Source organism: Solanum verrucosum, unplaced genomic scaffold (assembly GCF_900185275.1).
Source record: "Solanum verrucosum unplaced genomic scaffold, falcon-dt-bn FXZP01000086.1, whole genome shotgun sequence".
NCBI lineage: Eukaryota > Viridiplantae > Streptophyta > Magnoliopsida > Solanales > Solanaceae > Solanum > Solanum verrucosum.
Window position 1 is genome coordinate 990,875 of NW_026020100.1, and position 23,408 is coordinate 1,014,282.

The 23,408-nt window shown below is 30.3% G+C and overlaps 2 protein-coding genes across 3 annotated transcripts in view; both read left to right on the plus strand.

Moving 5' to 3' along the window:
- Nucleotides 1–23,408, plus strand: part of LOC125824948 (RNA-binding protein Y14A-like) — a 105,784-nt gene that overhangs the window by 35,139 nt on the left and 47,237 nt on the right. The window lies entirely within an intron of this gene.
- Nucleotides 8,740–13,122, plus strand: LOC125824942 (GDSL esterase/lipase At1g29670-like). The gene is made up of 4 exons (XM_049504292.1): nucleotides 8,740–9,162; nucleotides 11,228–11,461; nucleotides 12,271–12,523; nucleotides 12,760–13,122. Exons 1-4 carry the CDS (start codon nucleotides 8,740–8,742, stop codon nucleotides 12,975–12,977), a joined length of 1,128 nt encoding a protein of 375 aa, XP_049360249.1. The 3' UTR covers nucleotides 12,978–13,122.

The window sequence follows — 23,408 nt, forward strand, 5'->3', positions numbered from 1 at the left end:
ATCTTTTGTAGTTAATTCAAAGTTATATATTTCTTCTATAGTTAATATCTTATCCCATATTTGTATTTTTATATTTTTTGCCTTATATGTGATCATGCTTCCTTCATTATTAAATCATGTTACTACTATCGGTGTTTTAATTTTTCCCACTTATCTTCTGGTAAACAATTATATTTACATATATTAGCTTCTGCTCCCGTATCTATCATTGGTGTATAATATCGGTTGTAATATCCTTCTATTATTATCTTTGCAAGTATATATATTTTCATATTTTTATTATACTAAAGTCCTTTTTATTATTACTCTTTTATTTTAATAATTTATAGTTAACTGTTTGTCTTCTAGATTATATGGTTTTACTTGTTCTAGCCATTTTATTCCTAAAATGATATTTTCATTTCCTTGATATATTTTGAATTTTATCACTATTGGTACTCCTCCAATGATTATTTCCTTTTCCGTAGTTTCTTCGATATACATTAATGCTTTTGGTAGTTCGGGGCATGATTGTTCAATAGTTATTATTTCATCTTCCGTCACTAATTCTCTTGTAATATAGTTTTCTTCTCGTCCTGTATCTATTAATATTAAATATTTTCGTTGTTCCATTATTCCTGTTATGTAGTAATGATGTGGTTTTATATCTTCTTCCATTGATTTTTGTGGGGTTTTATCTATTCTCCTTGATGTACTCATTTTTGATGATATTTGGGGTATCTCATTGTTTATTCTTTTCGATGTGCTTAGTCTTTCTTTTACTATTTCTAAATCTTCTTCTATGTCGATTTCATTATAACTATAATCGTTTTTATCTATAACTGTAACTATTCTTTCAAAGGGATCTTCTATTTTTATTTTATCTATTTTATTTTTTGCTATTATTTTATGTTTTGTTGTTAGAACATATAAATTTTTACATCTAGCTGTAAATATTTTACTTCCTGGGGTTAGTTCTATCCCTAACATTCGCCAGTATAATACTAGTGATTTATCTATATTTCTGTCATTTATTGCTACTGAGTAGTTAGCACTTATTATAAACTTAAACTTTTGGTATATGAGGTTACCTCTTACTGCACTTATTATACTTTTTTCTATGGGTTGTATAATTCTATCATCCGCTAAGTATATTTCTATGGGTGTATCTATTCCTTCTCTAAAACATGCTTTTATTAATATTTCTGTTCCTCCTAAATGTACATATTTAATTGGATTTTTAGCCTTAATATCTTGTATTTCTTTATTTATTATTCGTTTATTTATTATTGGTATTTTGGCCTTTCCTTTAGTGTATTTGCAATCTATGATATGTTCTCTTTGACTTACTACATAATATTCTTCTTTTTGTCGTTTAAACCAGTTTCTTACTGTTGGTATTTCGAATATTTTTGCTACGCTTATGTCTAATTCTTTTCCTTTTATTTGTTCAAATATACTATTGTCAAATATTATTTTTTGTTCTAAATATTCTTCGTCTTGACGTTCTTCTTTATTTATTGTTTGTATATCTGTTTCAGTCATTTGTTATATTATAGAATTCATTATCTGATTCTATTTCTATGTCATTATCTATTTCATTTTCCGATAATTCATATATACTATCATTGCTTTCTAATTCATAATCTACGTATTCTATTTGTGTATATTTTCGTCGTCTATTATTATTTCTGATATTTGTTTTTTCTTTGGATTTTTAGGTAATTTACAATCTCTAGCTATATGTCCTAATTTTTCACAATTATAACAACTACATTATGTTAGTTTTCTTTTTGGTCTATATGGTCTTTTGGTTTTGTAATTTTTTACATAGTATCTTCTTCTTTGTTTTTTATATTTATATTTTGATATATATTTTTTATTATATTTCTTTCTATTTTTATAATACCTATCCGTACAACCAAATTGAGGTGTTGTTTTATTTTTGCAACATGCCAAGTTTTTTACTAATATTTTTTCCATTTTTATTTCTTCTTTATGTTTTTCACATAGTTCCATAAACCATCGTTGTAAGAATTTTATTCTAGCTCCTAAGGTATCTGCTAATTCTGCTTCATTCCAACTTTTTATTACTTTTGAATTAAAAGGTTCTGGTAATTTTGTAAAATATAATTTTCTTATTTCTTTACTTTCTTCTATGCTATATGTTCCTTTATAATAATATTCTCTAAATACACATGTATATTCATCTATGTAACACATATTACATATTGCTAATTTTGTCATTAGATTTCGATTTATGATTTTTTCTTTATTTTGTTCTTCTACCTCTGTTGTCATACTACTAAATTCATTTATTATAGCTATTTCATATTTATATAATATTTTCATGGTTGTAGTGGCTATTTCACCATCAAATTTTTTATTATTTCTTAAAGTTGTTAAGCTTTCACTTGTTAAATTTTGTAGCCATAATTTTACTGTTCCTATAAGTGTTCTTTCTATGTATCTTGGTGCCTCTGCTATTACTATCTTGTTATCTATTAATTGTTTTGATATGTATCCTATCCATAATTTGATTGTTTTATTTATATCTGCTACACAGTCTAAATCTAAAAAATCATGTTGTCCAGTTATTGGTTTAGGCGTCCATTTTCTACTTAATCTTTTATCCCATGTAGTATTTTCTTTATCATATTGTTCATAATTTTCATTATAATATTTTGGATTAAATTTTTTTGGACTTTTTACTCCTGATGTGCTAGATTTTTCGTCCATGTCTACGTCTTCTGTATTTACTTCTAAATTCTTTGTATTATCTATGTTTGCTAAAAGTTCCGTATATGTTTCGCTTATTTCCGAATGTTGTTCTAGATCATCATCGTTTATTTCATGAACTCTTATTTCGGGTAGATTATCTTGGTTATTTTCTTCCTTTTCTCCTAATTCATCTTGTAATTGCAATTTTTCTTTAAATTTAATTATCTCATTTGCTAATTTTGTTTTTTGTTATTTTTCTTTTTGTTTAATTTCATACATTTCTGAATATCATATATATGATTGAATAAATTTATGTTTTTAATTCTCTTTATTTTTATCTAGGACAAAATCGACTAGGGAAAGATCCACTTTCCCTTTAGTCGATTTGAATCTTTCCTTGGTCGATTTTGTCACAACCAATTATGCTAAAGAAGTTTTAGTTTTTAAGTTTTTTTTTCTTGGTAAGGTAAACAAGACACAAGTTGTATAGGCAATATAAATATAAATACTTTATGGGCGTTAAATCTTAAATTTTGAGTATTTTTTATATCAAATTGTCTCAAATCGTATTAATTGTTATGAGTTGACATTTTTCCTTTGTGCCTTTTTTTTCTTATATCTCTTTATTATTTAATATTTTGAGGAGATGACCATAGACCAATTTCTTAATTTTGTTGCAATAAATGTTATTGAGCCATTGATTTAATATAGCCCATTATATTTCCCTTTTTTTTTCCCTAGACAAGAAAGAGCTGTAAAAGTTGATATATAATGGTCAATTTCGTACCACAAATAATTTAATATCTCCTTTCTGTCAACTGATCATATTCATTCCCAATACTTTTCTTTTTGGTTTCCTCGATGTTCAGTACTTATATTGAAGTCCGACTAAATTTGAATTTGTACCAAAAAGTCTTGAGGGTAAAATGTTCTCCGTATTTAGAGAATTTAAACCTAAGTCATCGAATTAAGAATAAATGAGTATTTATCATTCAATCCTTGTTAGTCATTTCTAATACGTTATGACCTAGTAGTAGTTTATTTCTTCCAAGAGATTTGCTTGTTTAGATTTGATTGAACAAATATTGACGAAAAAAAAAACCTTTTAATCTGCAAACCCGCGGTATAATAATCTAGAAAAATCGAAATAAATTCCATCTAACAAACAACTTCTTAACAATATATCAACCATTCGAGAATAAGTCCAAATATTATTTTTTAAAACAAAATTATTGATGACTAGAATATTATTTTTTAAAACAAAACTATTGATGACTAGAAAACCAACAAGATAATCCAAGAAACCTGAACTCGTCCCATATTATAATAACTATTGGACTAGTTCAAAAAAATTGTTCTAAAAGAATATTTACTCAGAAATTGAAAATGAAAATTGACTAATATATTCTTGATATTAAAGAAGAATACATGATATTTAAGAAAAAATAATCAATCTACTTTTATTAAGTAAGGGTAATTTTTGTAATTTAAATTATATTTTATATTTATTATTTTCATTAGAATAAGCTAAACCATGGTTCAAACAATGAAAATACTTTTGTAAAGTGGTGAATCGACTTATCCCAAACAAGATACATATTCGATTAATGAATGAAGATTATTTTTTACCAATGGGTAGACTCAAAAATCAAAATAGTCCCTTGAATATATTGCAAAGCATTTTTGCACTTTAAATTTAACCTAAAATATTGACTTCAAAGAGAGAAGAGTAGTTGCTTTTTCTCAAAGCAACTAAGCAAGACTGGCCGTTAGCTTGTTAAAATCAATTTCTTAAAATAATTTCACGATTTTGTATATAATATTTTTTATATATAAGTGGTAACATGGGGGGGTCATCCAAAATTTTAAAATATTTGATATCGTTTTAGTATGTTATAGCAAGTAATAAATTCGCGCTGAAGATATGGACTTTGAATTTATTAATTTTTTTCTATTGAAAGAAATGAGAGTGACTTTTTGGCAAAGCTAGACTAATTTAACATGCTACGTAATATAATCAACTGAAATATCAGTATGTAAAATATCTTAAATAATTTAATGCCTTTTGATATACTTTAATAAATTATTTGTAATGTGGATTACAGGGAGATTGACGATAATGTTGTATATTGTATTGAAGTCGGACGAATGAAATAGAGGCTCGCATTTAAGGTAATGCGCTATAAGAACATGTTGCCAAGGTCTAAAGATAAGTTTTATAGAGTGATGGTTAAACCAATATTATATTGTTGTATGAAACAGGAGTTCGGAGTCAAAAGGCAAAAATAATTGTTAAAAGAGCACATCAATTTTTTTTTTTTAATCAAAACGGCAAAATTGCTCCTGACGGAGCGATTTTCTTCTGACAAAATTAACGCCGTTACTTTGTTAAAAAACATAAAAATCGCTGCCCCAACAATGATTTTGTCAAAAACAAATTAATATCACTGCCCCTACAACGTTTTTCTCAAAAAAAAAAAAAATTAAAAATTGAAATCACTGCTATAGCAGCGATTTCTTAAAAAGTTAATTTAAAAAAAATATCGCTTGCAAGTCAGCGATTTCATTAAAAAATTACGTAGTAACAAACATTAATAATGTAAAGAAAAATGAAAATTATTACATCGTATCATTTATCCTTAATAACATAAGCATAAATAAATGACTATTTGGAAAAGTTGCAATCCTTTGGAAAGGTCACAACCTTTCACAAAAGTCACAACTTTTCATAAAAGCCGCAACTCTTCATTAAAGTCGCAACTCTTCATTAAAGTCGCAACTTTTCATTGAAGTCACAACTTTTCATAAAAATCACAACTTTTCATAAATTTCACAACTTTTCATGAAAGGGAAAGGATAGTTTTGTAAATAAATGAGTCAATTCGTAGATGGTCACCCAAGTTTAGGGAATTGCTATGAAATATCATTTATGTTTCATTTAGAACCAAAATATCAGTCAACTGTCACTATTTTCCTTCAAATATACTTGACACTTCAAAAGTCTCACTCTCTCCTAGTTGGCATGACATGTCATTAAAGTCTTTTTTTAATAATAAACTAATTTGATTCATCAAAACCCATTTAACTAAAATAATGATCATATTATTTAGGGAAAAAGGACAAATATACCCCTGAACTATCGTAAATGGTATGCAAATACCCTCCGTCATACTTTTGGGACATTGGTGCCCCTGCCATCCAAAAACTAAACCATATATGCCCTTCACTCTAACGGAAGACTAAATAGGGACACGTGGCACAATCTTATCTGTCGATCCAATATTTAATAAATGTCGGTCGGTGGATAAGATTATGACACGTGTATATCCGTTAGTATAAAGGGTATATATGCTCTAGTTTTTGGACGACAGGGGCACCAATGTCCCAAAAGTATGACGGAGGGTATCTGCATACCATTTACGCTAATTCAGGGGTATATTTGTCTTTTTTCCTTATTATTTTAATATATATATATATACTAGTTTATTAAGAATAAATCTTTATACTTATAGAATCTTTTATTATAATTAAACTTTTTATTTTTTTATGTTATGAAGAATAAGTTTTTAAAACGTATTATAATATCATCAATTTTGAATACTTATAAACATATAAATTAAAAAAAATCGATATACAAATCACTCATGAATGCTAACTTACATCAATTAATCATAAATTTTATAATGAATCAATAATATTAAATGTCAATTAACTATTACAATAAAATCAATTATGTATTTTGAAATTCATGCTTACAATATTTTTTTTTCTTGAAAAAAATAGAAAGTGAATAATATTATTACTATTTTTTATCCAAAAATAAATAAATATTAAATATCTAAAAAGTCTCCTTCTATTCTAGTTGATATATCATGTTATTAAATCATCATTTAAAAAATAATAGACCTATTTAATTCATCAAACTTATGTCTCTAAAAAAAATATATAAATTACATGAGAATTTATGAAGATTATAAAAAAAAACTAAAAACTAATTCCTTATATTTTTTTACCAAACAAAATTCAATGAAAAAACTTTGTGTGCAATAATTACTTGATAATTTTCAAAATCCCTAAGTAAATTATTTGAAAATTTTAAGAAATTTTTTTTTATATAAGTATTCGAATAAATTTGTAAAGTTGACAAAAAAGTTAGTAAGAAAGAGAAAATTATTATTTAACTTTTTTATTTTTTATTTTTTATTCTTTTATTGCTATATTATATTATATTATATTTTAACTTATCATACAATTAAACACCAATATATATTCTTATCTCATCCCAAATTCATGAAATACAAGTAATAATTAATTGAATTACCTATTTTATTTCAATAATATACATATTATATGAGATTAATATATTGATAAATAAAGATTAAAATTTTATTTTTTAATATAAATATTATTCACTTTCTATTTTCTTTCAATAAAGATATTTTTAAGTATGGATTTCAAAGTACCCAATTAATTATTTTTTAATAGTTAATTGAACTTTAATATTATTGATCCATCATATAATATAGATTAATTGATGTAAGTTGACATTAATGAGTGATTTATATATCAATATTTTTTGAATATATGTGTTTATAAGTATTCAAAATTGAAGACATCATAGTAAGTTTTAAAAAACTATTCTTCATAACATAAAAAAATAAAAAAATAATTATGATAAAAGATTCTTAAGCATGAAAATTTCTTCTTAATAAACTAATATATACTTTTTAGAAAATAATAAGATCATTATTTTAGTTAAATGAGTTTGATGAATTATATAAGTTTATTCTTAAAAAAAAAAACTTCAATGACATGGAATGTCAACTAGGAGAGAGTGAAACTTTTGAAGTCTTAAGTATATTTGAAGGAAAATAGTGATAGTTGAGTGATATTTTAGTCCTAAATAAAACATAAATGATATTTTAGGGCAATGCCCTAAACTAAAATGACCATTTAGTAGAGCCATCAATATGGGCTAGGCCCGTTGGGCCGGCCTAGCCTAACCCGTGATTTGATAGGGTTGGGCTACGATTTTGGAGCTCATTTAAGAAAATGGCATTTTAACCCGACCTGAATAAGCTTGTCGATTTGTGGGGCTTGAGAAATATGGATAGGGCCGGCCCGTGGGACAATACAAATTAATTTAAAAAATAAAATAAAATAAAGTATTAAAAATAACAAGAGTCTAAACTCAAAATCTGTTTAAAGTTTGAAATATTACAATTTAAATACAAATTATGTTTATAAAATATGAAATACATAAAATAAAAATTACTTAAAATTTCTAGGGATTCACTACATAGGTCATAAGCCTATGGAATATTATCATAGTTTTTGTGTTTTTTCATGATCATTGGAAAATAATTAGGTTAATATTTCTATTTAGCTATTTATGTTTTTACTTGAAATCAAACTTAATAAATATTATAAAGATAATTTTTTTTGTGTATTTGATTAACAAGTAGTAACACTAACACCATGTAATATTATCTTGTCGATATTTATGATAATATTTTTAAATTATAATTTAATTTAAAAATTTATAAAAAATATACTTTTAAGAAAAGAGGGATGGCCCGTAGCCCACGTACTTGTGGGCTGGGTCGACCATTTTCTGTCCCACACAAAAAAGGGCTAGCTCGACCTGGCCCGTCAAATTTCAAAGCATGTATGGATTAGCCCGGATGGGGTGGGCCAGCCCATATTGACAACTCTACCATTTAAGTAATTGACTCGTAAATAAATAAATTAAAAGGGAATTTTGGTTTGTGGTGGTGCCACGTAGACAGGCATAAAATTTTATTTTTATATATATGATATGATTAGATAACTTCGTCTATTAAAATTTAGACTGATAGAAAGAAATCACTAAATCTTTTACCTCCTATTTCTTTTTTTATCTTTATCTTTTCATCAATTCTTTCTTATTCTTTTATTCTTTGTGACCTTCAATAGCATTAAATAACTTGTATATAAAGAGGACATTTCTACATCTACCCTGCCATCCCAACTCCAACCCCAATTATACTTGACCAAAAAATGTCTCTAAAAACAAAAAGTGCTCCATTTTTTCTTCTTATGATATTAACCTTTGTTTTTCTTTCTCCAATATGTAATGGTGATCAGTACTGCAAATTTGCAAGAAAAAATGATGAGTGCACCAAAGTGCAAGGGATGTTTGTGTTTGGAAGCTCATTAGTTGATAATGGAAACAACAATTTTCTTGTAAACTCATTGGCTAAGGCAAATTACTTGCCATATGGAGTAGATTTCCCTTTATTAGAACCTACTGGAAGATTCACTAATGGCAAAAATGTAATTGACCTTCTTGGTGACCATCTAAAAATTCCAACTTATATTCCATCTTTCAATGATCCTTCAACTAAAGGAAGCAAAATTATTCATGGTGTCAACTTTGCTTCTGGTGGTTCTGGCATTCTTGATGACACTGGTGCTGTTGCTGTAAGTTAATTCTTTCCTTTTTTTTCGATTGCTCGTATTATTTCTTTCGTCCCAAAATAAGTAAAAAAAATAAATTGTTTCAATTATACCCTTATACTCCCGCCTTTTTAATAGAGTAGTAATCAAATTTCAAGAAACATTCATTTGATAGAGTTTAGTAAACTATATATTATATTTATTGTTTTCTTAAAGACTGTGATTTTTGTTTAGATAACACTTATTTTGAAATGACGGGGAATAATTGTTTTGGTAAATCAAAAAAATATTTGATATTTTAGAGTATAGAAAAGTACTTCTATTTAGCACTTCCTTAGTCTGTATTACTTGTCTATTTTTCTCTTTAAATGTCTCTTAAGAAATTATAATTTCTTTTTTTTTAATTTACTAATTTACAATTTTAAAAAGAATTAATTTAAGGGCCAAAAAAATTAAATCTATCTTTGTTTTATAAATTGACAAAATAATTTAAGAATTGTATATATATTTTTAGTAATGTAGACAAATAATATAGAATTGAAAAAGTATTTTTTCTTTTTCAAATTCATCCAACTCACTACTTCAACTAATAGAACAGTAACGGTAAAAATAAAATGAGACGTTTCAGAGAGATAAAGATAGTTAGACTTAAAAGGCATGTAATGTGGTCGACTGCGAGTATTGTAAAACATATGATAACGATTTTATTATTTCTTCAATTTCAATTTGTGATATCTTTCGAATTTCTTGAGTTAGATGATCGTATTTATTTTCTACGATTATATCATATACAAATTGGGTTGGAGGAAGTATTAATAATATCAATCTATCTTCCCTGTATTCACTAGTGCACTGTACGCAACTAGCTACTAGCCGCTCTTTTTTTTTGTATATATTTATTTATATTATTAATAATAAAGTAAAAGTTAACAGAAAACTTATAACAATGGTTGACAGAAAAAGCAAACAATTCTCTTTTGTTATTACTATTAATAGACACTAGCACTCTACCAGAACAAAATTAGAGCATTTAAGTGATATAACCCCTAATTACTACTCCCTGCATTTTATATTACTTGACTCTTATTGACCTGACATATTTCTGAAGACAATTTTAATGAAAGGCATATGTATTTTACTAAACTGACTTTAAATTTGACTACTTCTACGTTATGACGTAGGAGGGTGGATGATATGATTATCTTTTGTCTCTTGAAACATTTAGAACTTTGATCTAGTACAACCTCATATGTGGAAGAAAAATGTCATTGTTTTCTTAAATGTTGCCAAATTCAGCGGCTATTAAAGTTGGCAAAATGTGTGTGAGAGGTTTGCCTCACCAAAAATGAATATTCCATTCTTTTGACTTCAATGAACACACAAGAAAAGGCAGCAAATTAATATAACTCCTCAGGACCAATAAATTAAAGGACGAACAAGAAAAACAGCTTTACAACGGATTTCGAGAGTCAAACAATGGTAAATTTAGACATAAATATTCAAGTTTTTTTCAATTTTTTTTTATATATTTGAAAATAAGTCACAATAATTGCAAAGATATTTGAAAAAATTATGATTAATGATTGATTTGTTTAAATCTTAAAATCTCGAAATAGGTTAGACACGTTAGAAATTACTTTTACTAGAAATATCTCCGATAAATAATGTTAGCTACTAGCTAGTGTTACAAGTAGCAGTTGTTTCGAACATGACCGCATGGTCCATGTTCCTGTTTAATGTCACAATATTATTGTAGACCAAAAAAGAAAAGATTGTACTAAAAAAATATTTGATTCTCTAAATAATATTAGTATCATATTATATATCATCACCAAAAGTTGTAATGGAGCAGTAAAATAATCTTTTATTCACTATAACCAGATGTCTTGAGTTCAAGCTTTAGGTATGAAGTCATCTTTGGTAAGGAATATTTTGCCCCAAAGTGGGACTTATCGGCTCAAATCTAAACTTGTTGAAGCAGATATCAAACACCGAATGGATGGAAAACAAAATAATAAATCGTAGTATATCATGTAAAATGAGAGAAAAGGAATATAGACTAATATTATTTTGTTGCTAAAATTTTCAGGGGGAAGTGATTAGTTTGAATCAACAAATCAGAAATTTTGAGAATGTGACATTGCCAGAGTTGGAGGAGCAGGCAGAGTGTAATAGCAAAGAATCACTGAAGAATTACTTGTTTGTTGTGGGAAGTGGAGGAAATGACTACTCACTCAACTACTTCTTGGGCTTAGTTAACAAAAATATTACTATTCAAGACTTCACTGCTAATTTGACCATTACACTTTCTCACCAACTCAAGGTATGCATTTATAATATGCTTTCTATTTTATTTTATTTTATTTTTTAGGCATTTTTTTGTCTTTCCATGTTCAATGATTGTTGACTATTCACAATTCAGAAAGAAAAAAAAAAGATTTACAAATATTTTGGTGGTATATGCGGGTTTATTAGTAGTATTATCATCTCTGAAAGTTGTGTTTACATTAATTCCAATTTTCTTTAACAAAAAAAATTGAGATAATACTTATTAGTTGAGTGATTTACGAGAATTCGACTATGATATATGCGTAATTCAAATTTGAAACACTTCTTTTTCAACCAAACACTCTTTTAGTTTTTGGTAAGAACTGAAAAACAACTTTTGAGCGACTCTTCACCTTTTACAGCTAGACATGAAAAACAATTCTTTCTTACTGTTTGGTTGAAAAACAATTTTGCACAAAACAATTAACCTTCTTTAATTATTTGAGTAAGTCAACATACCAACATTTTATGGAATGGATAGCAGGTGAAAAGAACTTGCTAAGATTTGAGCACACACTTAAGTGACATAGGAAGTAGGATGGAGTTGCAACAAGTACATATTGCACTCAGTAGCGGAGCCAGAACTTTTATTAAGTCGATTCAACATATACTCTAATAAGTTAATTTCTTAGCAAAGGGGATTCGGATGACCTTTGGCACCCTAATTAGTTATGTCAATTAATACTTGGTCACATTTGAATAATTAAACATATGAAATGTGGTGCTGCTTGTATTAATTAGTGTGACTAATCAAAGTACATATATATATAAATAAGTACTAATGTTTTGCTAATACTATTGCAGAGGTTGTATGATATGGGAGCTAGAAAATTTGTGGTGATGGCATTATATCCCAATGGGTGCAGCCCAATGGCCAGAGCTAGAAATCCAAATGCCACTGACTGTATACAAATTTTGAATGATGCTGCACAACTCTTCAACACTAACTTGAGGACTTTGGTTGATTCCCCAACTCTTCAAATGCCTGATTCCACAATAGTCATTGTTAATGCCTACAAAATCATTATGGATATCTTACAAAATCCTACTCCTTATGGTCAGTAACTTCATGACTCCCCTTCTCTCTATTTCTACCTTACATTATTTACAAATGTTATTGATATACATGTAGTTAACCTTCCTAGTTCCGTATCGATTTATGTGATACACTTTGACATGATGCACAGTTTAAGAAATAGATACTCCATTTGATTTGTTACTTGACGCTTATTGTTGACTTGACTTTACCCAAATAAGTCAAATTGTGACATGGTTTTATTTTATTATATATAGGTTTTAGTGATACCAAGAATCCATGTTGTGATGTGGGTGGAACAGGAACCTTATGCAAAAAAGGAGGAAATGTTTGTTCAGATAGGAATGACAGTGTCTATTTTGATGGGTTGCATCCAACTGAAGCAGTGAACAATGTGCTTGCTAACAAGGCTTTTTCTTCCAATCTCATAGATGAAGTCTACCCTACAAATGTTCATCTCTTATCAAAAGTTTAACACACTAATTTCTGAGCAACAATGTTGCACGTGTATTTCGAGTTATGAAGTGCATACGATTTGATAAAAAAGTATCAATATTATTTGAACAAATATATGAGTAAACAATTATGCATGAGAAAATAAACTATAAGTTTCATATGAATGGCTAATATCTATAATATGAGAGTAAAATGCAAGGCTTATTATTTATCTAGTGTGTTGATTAACCTTCAATATTTATCGTCAGATTCTCTACTAGAGATAAAATATATATTTGGTGTTTGTTTTATAGATAATATATATATATATATATATATATATATATATATATGGTCTTTGTTTTATATATAATAATAATATAATATATGAAGTTCCACACCTCCTCCAAAATACTTTGACATTTGGCACAATCTTTCACTTAGACACCTCAACTGAAAGATTTTCATTTTAAACACCTAACGTAGGGTCTCCATGTGTCACTTTAACACTTTTTGCACAATTGGAGTGTCGTGTGATTTTCACTAATTCAAGGCGCGTAAACATCAAAATTTCGTCTGATGTGGCGTCCCCAACGGTAATATTACTCCACATCATCTATTTATATTATTTTTTCTCCAATTGTACCCTAATTAAGACCCTTGTTGGGTTATGAAGGTGATTAGGTCGTCATGCGGAAGCTTACAATTGCAAATCATAAGACGATAAATTAGACGACACATAAAACTATACTAAAAGACATAATATTATTATATGATATGACCAATTGATCTACATAATTAAAAAACTAATAAAAACTATAGAGAGAAAATCTCCCCATAAACAAAACTCTCTAAACAATTACATTGTGGATTCTATTGTGTTATGCTATGAGAATAGTGATCTTCAATTTATAGATCTCCAAACTTTTCCTCTAAGAAAAGAATAAACCAAATATGGAATACTTTATGGTAATACTTTGACTTTTCTTTAAGGAAAAAAATAAACTTTAAACAAGGAAAGAAAATCAGGGCAAAATCCTAACAATTAAGACCCCAATTTCTCTCTTCTTCAGCTTTTCTTTAATTCTTAGCCCTTAATACTTTCATGTCAAGCTTCTCCAATTCTTCCATGGCATCTATGGATAAGGTCGATATTGTAGGTGTGGTAATGAAGCACTATTAAAGACTTCATGGACCCAATTAAATTTAGGGCGTAGATTTTTTTACTTGTAGAATTTCAAAGGTAAAATTCTTTGTTTCCCTTATTTTTTTAAAGTCAATTAGATGATTAATTGTTGGCGTCTAATTCTTTTTTATTGGTTTTATAGAAAATGGGTGGTTGTGACTATTTTCTTTGGTATGAAGATCGACACCCTCCACAAGCAAACAGGGTAATGTGGGGATTGTTGAAGAAAGTCAATGCTTTTGATGAAAAATTAAAGCGAGCAAGAAATATATTTATTGTTGGTGTCGTTGCTACTGGATTGCTGATGTTTGGAATATGGAAATTGAAGCCTAGTTGTTAGTGTTCTTGAGGTATTCGGTCTAGTAGTATTTTGATGTTGTATTTGGTGTTCGGTCTAGTAGTATTTTGATATTGTTGTTGCTGCAATTTTTTTTATGTAAATGTGCATTTTGGATTCAATGAAATTCTATGTTGTTGTTGCAGTAAAATTAGTTTTTTGGCTACATACAAATCTCAAATTCGTTCTCACAATGTAACACCAAAAGCAAATAGCCAAATTACACAATTGGTCATATTCGTCACAATATAACACCCAATTTACACAAAACGTAGACAATTATATTGCATGCTCCATAATGAGCTCAAAGTTAGCATTATGCTACATACCATTCAAGGCTACAACCTTCAAAAAAGTGTACCAAAATAAGGCCCCAAAATAAATCATAATCAAAAGCTACGTACAACCTTCACAAAAGTGTTTACTAGTACCAAAATAAAGCTAGCATACTCCAAAAACATTAGACAGTAAAATAAGGGCCCAAAATCAACCTATTCTAAGTTGGTGTTACTTCTTCTTTTTGTTTGCCATTTGCTGCAATTGGAAAGTGGTGACATCATCCTTGTTTTTCCATCTCAAGCCTCTAGGCTTAAAGCCAAGGTACCCGTTAAACTTGCATCCCAATAACTTTAACCCGTTGGTAGACCTTTGACTTGAAGTCCCAGGCTATTTTTTGAAGAAAAAATCAAAATTAATATATAAACTTGCATTCATTTAAGAGACAATTTGTGACAAACTTACGTTTAGTATTTGGGTTCCACCTGCACTTGTGTAGTGCCAAATCCAACATTACTTGATCCATTATTAGTTGACCTCTTTCATCCCCCTCTTGCAGAATCTTCTCCAGTTGCAACTCTTTCTCTTTTTTGTCTAGCAGTTTATCTTGTCCTTGGAGATAGTTGACTGTTTATTCCTCTTGTAACAGGAATACTTGTATCCACAAATGGTGGTGGTTGGCTTGATTTTACAGTTTCCCTTGCCCTCTTAACTATATTGGTATCACCACAAACTGTTGTTAAAGAAACATGATTGTTTGATGTTATTGATGCAAGTTGGTTAAATCTTGTTGATCCAGGTTGGTAGGAGCTAGTTGGTTCAAGATGACATCCTAAAAAAAAGGTTATTATACACCCCAACCCCATCCCTTGAAAAAAAAGAAAAGGTAGCACCACACACAATTAGGTTAGGTAGGCTTAGAGAGGTGATCTGAATCGCTATTGATACTGTAACGACCCGGAAAATGATAGAGTGAAACTAGAGCCTCACATGTGAGTTTGGAGTCGAGAACTTAATGAAATGGTTATAATTGAATTTGACCCAAAAAGTTCTTAAAATGTGCTTCGGAAGTTACCGGAAACTTGTTTAACTGTATATAAAAAGATCCGTTTCGTTTTTCGAAAATCCGACTTCATATTCTCGTTTAGGGGGTCAAATTGAGTGGGAAATGGGTCTAACCCAAATTTTAGAGCAACCGTATCAAAATCCAAAATTTCCAAGTGAAGCCTTTTTCGAGGGTCTACTTTGGAGGGTCATATCTCCTGGCACACAAATTATTTGGTGGCCAATAATATATCCATGGAAAGCCCTTGGAGTTAGCTATCTAACGCACTTCGTTTCACCTCATTCGGAGTTCGGACGAAGAAGTTATGCCCATTTTCGTAAAATCTGTCCGGTAGGAAATGGCAATTTCCAGTATGCGGGGTTACTGTTCACCCGCCTCATTTTCTTTTCTAAGTATTGGACCATTTTTTTCAAAGGACTTATATTATTTCCTAGATACCATAATCCAATTCCCATCCCTAAAAAAAACATTTCCCTCTCTAAAAAACTCTCTCAAAACCCCAAGGAAGCTCAAGGTGAAAGATGGAGCTAGGGTGGATGGTGGCTATTGATTTCTTCACCAATTTCGTTTGGTTCTTGAAGATTAAGGTATGGGGATCCTTTATCCTTGATCATTCTTTCTTTCAAGGAGCCCAATCAAAAGGTTTTCAAGGTCTTTCAAATACACCAAAATCCTATTTCGAATTCTAAGCATGGGTCCTTGCATTAAATGATTTCCAATGATGTTTTATGTTGTTATTAATGATTATTGATGGTTTTAGGAAAGAAATCTTCATGAACCCATGCCTTTACAAATTCTCTAAATTTGGCCTAAAGTGGGTGTATTGATTTGTGTAAATTGTTGTGGGCTGTTCATGTATGTATTTATCTATGTTGAATTGTTAAGAATTGTTATTGAATTGAAGGATGTGGGATGTTAGCCTTGAATGGGCAAAATTGTGAATTGGTCTTCATGTTGATTATGGGCTTATGCTTAGCTTAGTTTGTATAGTTGAATGTTGTTATTATCATTGTTATTGTATTGTTAATTGTTGGAATATGAGGATGATGAAGATTGCCATGGAAAGAGGGTATGTTGATCAAACTTGATAAATATTGTATAATTGGCATGAAATTGAGTATTGTGGCTTATGGCCTTTGAAAAGGGTGGTAAGATGGCTTGATCTCTTAGTATTAATATAATTGTTATTGGTTGGTTTGATCCACCTTTGGTGGAGGTGGTTATTTGTTGTATTATTGTGAATTGAGGCCATGAAGGGCATTATATGAATGTTATTATATTGTTGTATTATTATACACATATGAGGCTATATGTAAAGTTTTATGTGAAGCTATATGTGAAGGAATGATGTGAATGAGTTTTATGTGAAGCTATATGTGAAGGAATGATGTGAATGAGTTTTATGTGAAGGAATGATGTGAATGAGTTTTATGTGAAGCTATAGGTGAAGGAATGATGTGAATGAGTTTTATGTGAAGCTATATGTGAAGAAATGATGTGAATGAGTTTTATGTGAAGAAATGATGTGAATGAGTTTTATGTGAAACTATATGTGAAGGAATGGTGTGAATGAGTTTTATGTGATCTTGTGATGATCCTATTTTACGTCAACATTACTGAGCTAATAGAAGTTAAATAAGCTATGTAATTGTATTTCTAAGGTTGATATACTCGTGAACAAGTTGAGGTATGTGGGTTTGATCGTGGAAACCTTCCTTTCCACAAGTCCAACCATTTATCCTCTATTTCTACTTCAAGTTTATGGGTCCTTATGATTATTTAGGAACTCTTGAATTATGGAATTACTATTGCACATCCTATTATGGTCTATTTTGCATATTATCATGAAATGGAATTATTATGTGATGTTTATGGTTTTCATGCTTCCATGATCATATTATGAAGGTTGATATATATGTATGTTGTTGGTGGGCTGATTTATATGGATTTTGGAATTGGTTGGACTTAGTATTCTTGAAATACAAGATTTCATTTACATGAACAATAGCCCACCTTGTGTTTGATAAAATGCCCATTTATAGAATTCTTAGGAAATGGAAGGTCCAATGTACGTCCTATGAATCGGATGGTTATATAATTACTGAAATGATGATGAAATGGACACATGTATATTGTTTTCTCTATATAAGTGTTGCGAGTCGACCAAGCCTAGTACGGGGGGTAGTAGGCCCGTATAACCATATCGAGGGGTTGGTACCTTGGTTGCCTAGTACGGGGGGTAGTAGGCCCGTATAACCATATCGAGGGGTTGGTACCTTGGTTGCCTAGTACGGGGGGTAGTAGGCCCGTATAACCATATCGAGGGGTTGGTACCTTGGTTGCCTAGTACGGGGGGTAGTAGGCCCGTATAACCATATCGAGGGGTTTGTACCTTGGTCCCTAGCTCGGGGGGTGGTAGGCCCGGGTAACCACATTGAGGGGTTTGTACCTCATTCGCCTCTCCAAGGGGGTGGTAGGCCTTGGAAATACTATATTGATGGTCACTCACCACACATGTACTATGCCCCACTAAATATGATTTATTTTATGTAAGCATCATTATACATATCATCTCATTAATATGCTATCTATCGGGTATGATTATGCACTTTGCCTATAAAGTCCTTATCTAAGGTAATCTTGGGGAACACTTAAGTGTGCTTGAAGAGGATTGTGTGGGCGGTCACTTCTTGTCTCACTCAAGTGTGTCTTAAGGTTATATTAGGTAGAGGTCCTATGGTAATGAAATGACATGTGTCCTTCTAAAGTTAAGCATGGGTTGTATATGGATTTATGTTTTGTATATGTATGGTTGGCTATGGTCTAATATGTTAATGTTGACTTGTATTATGTCTCTTATACTTGTAAAGGAAATGTTTTATCAAAGGACATGAAAACATACATTTCTTGTAAATGTCCGTTGTGCATATTTTCTTGCATGGTCTCCATACTTAGTACTTAATTGTGCTAACCCCTTTCTTTTGCTTTTTGACTAAAGTGTAGGGATTTGGAGATGGTGATATGTCATGGCTACTTGATAGGTTTTTAAGAGTTGAAGATGAAGACTTGGTGAGTCCTCATAGATTCGAGGGCAATAACCAACATGTTCTTTTTATGTCTCTCTAGTATTTGCTTAGGTTTTGAGTGGGCTTAGTCCCAATGTTATATTCAAGTATTAGATGGTTTTGAGACATATTGTATAAAGTCTAGAAAGTCTTCCGCTTGCTATTTATTGAAAGTATCTTCGTGTGTGAAGAAAGTTTTTAATTCCTTATAGTTTTGGTGTCTATGCGATGAATGAATGCTAAGAGGCTTGTATTAGACCTCTTCGAGGTCGAGTACGCCGGTTACGACTAGGGGGTGCTCCCGGGTCGTGACAGATACGATGCAGGGTTCCTTATGAACTTTGACCAGCAGTAAATTGTGAACTGTGGCTAGCTGGTTGTGAAGTATGGACACCACCCTAAATATCAAACATAAAGTTTGTTCATTACATTCAACAAGAATTTAAAAAGGCACAAACAAATAATAAATTATTTTACCTTGCAATATTTCTTGTTGTGGCCTTGTTGTTTACACTTTGGAACAAGTAATTTTCACCCTTTGTTTGGACATCTTTCCATACTTCTTTATTGGTTTATCTTTACTCTTTCTTCTATTTCTTAGAGGTCTACCAGGCATTTGCTTAGGTTCAGGAGGCTCAATCCTTGGATTGTTAGTTTCAGGCCACATCTTCATATTTGGAATTGGTTGAATGAAATTACTATAAGCCTTTAAGAATGTATCCTTCTTATACCAGTGCTCCACAAGTGGTTTAGGTTCCTGTTCTATGTGGTACAAAGCAGAAATAACATGTTGGCATGGAATGCCTCTTAATTGCCAAGTTTTATAGCTACAAACTCCATTAGTCAAGTTGATTGTATACCTATACTGCCCTTCTCCAATCTCAAACCCAACATCAACATTCCAAAGCACCTTGCATGTCCTAGACTATTCCTTATTCTCCTCCAACATAAGTCTAGCCATAGGTGCAATATCACATATCTAGGTGTCAGCAAACTTAACCATATCTACAGTTCTTGTCATTAATTTTCTCCTAATTTCCTCCAACATGGATATTATAGATTTGTGTCTATATGATAAGATCCATGAGTTAAAGGTTTCACACATGTTATTTTCAACTGCATCACATTTGGAATGCTCTTGAAAGAATGCTCTAACCCATGACACTTGTGGATAATGCAATAAATCATCATTAATTTCATTACCAAGTCTGCTCATTTTATAAAGCTCCTCACTGTACTTCACTTCAAAAGTTGCCTTGGAACATATCTAGATTTGTTTTCTCCTTTCCTCTCTTTTCCATCTTTTACTCCAATTAGACCAGATGTGTCTAGCACACATTCTAACTTCAGCATTTGGTAGCAGTTCACCAACAACTACTTGAAGACCATACAATAAAATACAATTCAAGAAAAAACATACATTTCTACATACCTATAATTATCAAAGTAATAGACAACTACCTTTTGCATATCTGACATTACAGTAAGACCATGTCCAGTACCCAACTGCAGGTCCTCTTTCAAGTAGTTGATAAAGAAACTCCAGCTATGTTTAGTCTCCTTGTCCACAACTGTCCAGGCTATAGGAAACATCTGATTATTTCCATTTCTTCTAACTGCTACAAGAAGTTCACCCTTACAAGCACCCTTTAAAAAACATCCATCAAACCCTATTATTCTTCTACATCCTTCATTCCACCTTTTCTTCAATGCATCCAAGCATACATAGAAGTACACAAACAAATTTTTTCCTTGTACAGTTTCTCTATCCATCCTTACCCAAACAGAACTACTAGAATTTGTTTGTTTTATGACTTCAGCATAATCACATAACCTTGCAAACTTCATATTCCAGTCACCCATGTTTTCTCTAAGAATCATCATCTTTGCCTTGTAACAAATTGTTCTGCCCACATGTAGTCCTAACTCCTCCATGCACAATTCTTGTATTTCCCAAATCCTCAAAGATGGTTGTTTAGTTATTTCATCCTTGAATCTACTTGCTGGGAACTTAGTTGTACATTTTGTTCTTATTTGATGGTAAACACTTGTGTATATGATGGTAATTCTTAATCATAAAGTTACCAGAATCCCTGTCAATAGCATCATAGCATAACTATTTGCATTTTTCTTTGAATTTATATTTAGCTCTCACTCTATGAGCTTCATTAGGCCTTAACTTAATTTGATAATTTTTTTCAATAGCATATTTTGCCAAAGCCTTTCTAAATTTCTTAGCATTCTAAAAAATCATTCCAAGTTCAAAAATAGCAACAGTACATTCATCAACATACCTGACCTTTTTGGTCTTTCTTCTGCCTGGTAGATCAACACCTCCAATAGCTTATGTATCTAGCATATCAGTGCTATCATCACTATCACATTCTGAGCTATCAATATACTTCTCATCTCCTCCCAATCTGCCAACATATTTATCCTTCTTATTTATTCCAATATGTTCAAAACCTCTATCCACACCAGCCTCACCTATTGGTACTTCTTCAGTTATTATTTTCTTCTTCCTATCTCTTTTCTTCCTAAGATTAGGATTTCTTTTGTTTCTCCTTTTAGCCCTAAGGGATCTCAATTCTTCATCATCAATATCTGAATCATCTTCATCTGAGATATCATCTACATCTGTGTCACTACTAGGCATATTCAATTCAGCTTTATTCTGTTTGTATCACCTCCATGGAGTTCTGTATCAACTCCATTCAAATCTGAATCATTCTCCATAGTTCCCTCAGTATTTATACCCACAGATTCATCAACAGGAACAAATCATGGTAAAAGACCAATTGGAGCAGGCAATTCTTCCAACTCATCAACTTCATGGACCACATATACATGAAACTCATCACCATTTACCAAGTCTTTCACAAATTCTAACAATTGAGTATCAGAAGTAACTTGAACTAATTCATTGTTATCTTCACAGTAAAATCCCTTCACATTTGTATACCCAAGGTCTTTAGTGTAGGAAAGAAACTCGACAACACTAAAATAATCTTTCTCTATGCCAACACCAAATACATCTACTTCTCGTTGGTAAGTAGGGTTTGGGTTTCCAACAACACACCCCCATGATGAAAACAAGTTAAAATATAGTTATCCATATCTTGAAAAGAAGACCCCCCTATAAAAGGAAATACCCAAAAATCCCCTTACTTTACCAGCCAAAACCTATATTAAAAATGAAAATAAAGAAAGCGGAATCAACAACAATATACACCTTCTTGAAGAAAACAAAAACAAAGGTAGAAAACAAAATACACCATTACCTTCAATTTCTCCAATGTCGCACAACCCGATACCTCGTCAATACAACCTTAAACCTGAAAAATGGCGACATAAAATACAACAATGGTTATTACTAACAACGAATTGAAGGAAAAACAAAGAAATACATGTGAAGAGAAGGGGGAATTACCTAAGATTTTCATCGGAGAAGAGAGAGAATCATATGAAGAAGTTGAAAAATCACAAAGAATGGTTCGATTTTTCTATTAGTTTGAAAAAAAACGACGTGTAAGAGGTTTAAGAGTTGGCATCATATAATTGGTCAGTTAATCCACGTAGAACGGTTGTCTTGCACGCACTTATGGCCAATAGAAGTCTGTGCAAAAAGTGTTAAAGTGACACATGGGGACCCTACGTTAGGTGTTAAAAATGAAACTCCTTCAGTTGAAGTGTCTAAGTGAAAGATTGTGCCAAGTTTAGGGGGCCATCGATGACTTCTGCCTAAAATATGTGATGTCATAACAATATATGATATATGTCATGTGAGTATTGTCGATGGTTGAGGGATGCTTTATTTTGAAAGAACGAACAATTTATTTATGATACTTTGTCAGTATATGATATACATTATGTGAACATCATAAAGTATTGAGTAATATTTTCTTTGAATGAATAATTTTGACATCTATATTCATTTTTATTTGTTCCCTTCATTCATAATTTATTTCTTCATCCATTTTTACTTGTTTATCATACTAAAAATAGATATTCATTTTAATTTTATTTGTAATTTTAAAAAATTCTGAGATAATATATTATTAAGTTTGAAGGTATTCTTATTATTTGCTATCATTATTTTTGCATTTCTCAAAATATTGAATTTATATTTAAAAAATAACATAGTAAAATTATAATTTTATTTTATTGTTTTGTGAGATTTTTCGAAGACGAAGGAAGTAGAATATATAATCATCAAATAAATATCCACGAGGCCATCATAATCATGATGAACATGGGTCTTCAGAGGGTAATTATGTTTCGCACAATTAAAAGTAACCCTTCAAATGGAATCAGAACAAACGATTTATGTTGACAGAGTATTTTATTATGTTTTTATCGTAAAATTTGCAAAAAATAACTTTATCTTTAAAGTGAAAAAATTAATATTTAAAAATTAAAATTGTATTTAGCCATTATTATAAATTGAAAATATTTTTCTTAAAAGTAATTTGAAGTGAAACGATAAAAATATATTTTGATTATTTTTCAAATTCTTGAAATAATTGAAATTCAATCTCGAA

What these genes read in the sequence shown, in the direction of transcription:
- LOC125824942 (XM_049504292.1), top strand. Translation starts at nt 8,740, where the DNA reads ATGTCTCTAAAAACAAAAAGTGCTCCATTTTTTCTTCTTATGATATTA. An exon ending in ATGACACTGGTGCTGTTGCT is followed by an intron (nt 9,163 to 11,227) that starts GTAAGTTAATTC and finishes TAAAATTTTCAG; the next exon opens with GGGGAAGTGATTAGTTTGAA. An exon ending in ACAAAATCCTACTCCTTATG is followed by an intron (nt 12,524 to 12,759) that starts GTCAGTAACTTC and finishes TATTATATATAG; the next exon opens with GTTTTAGTGATACCAAGAAT.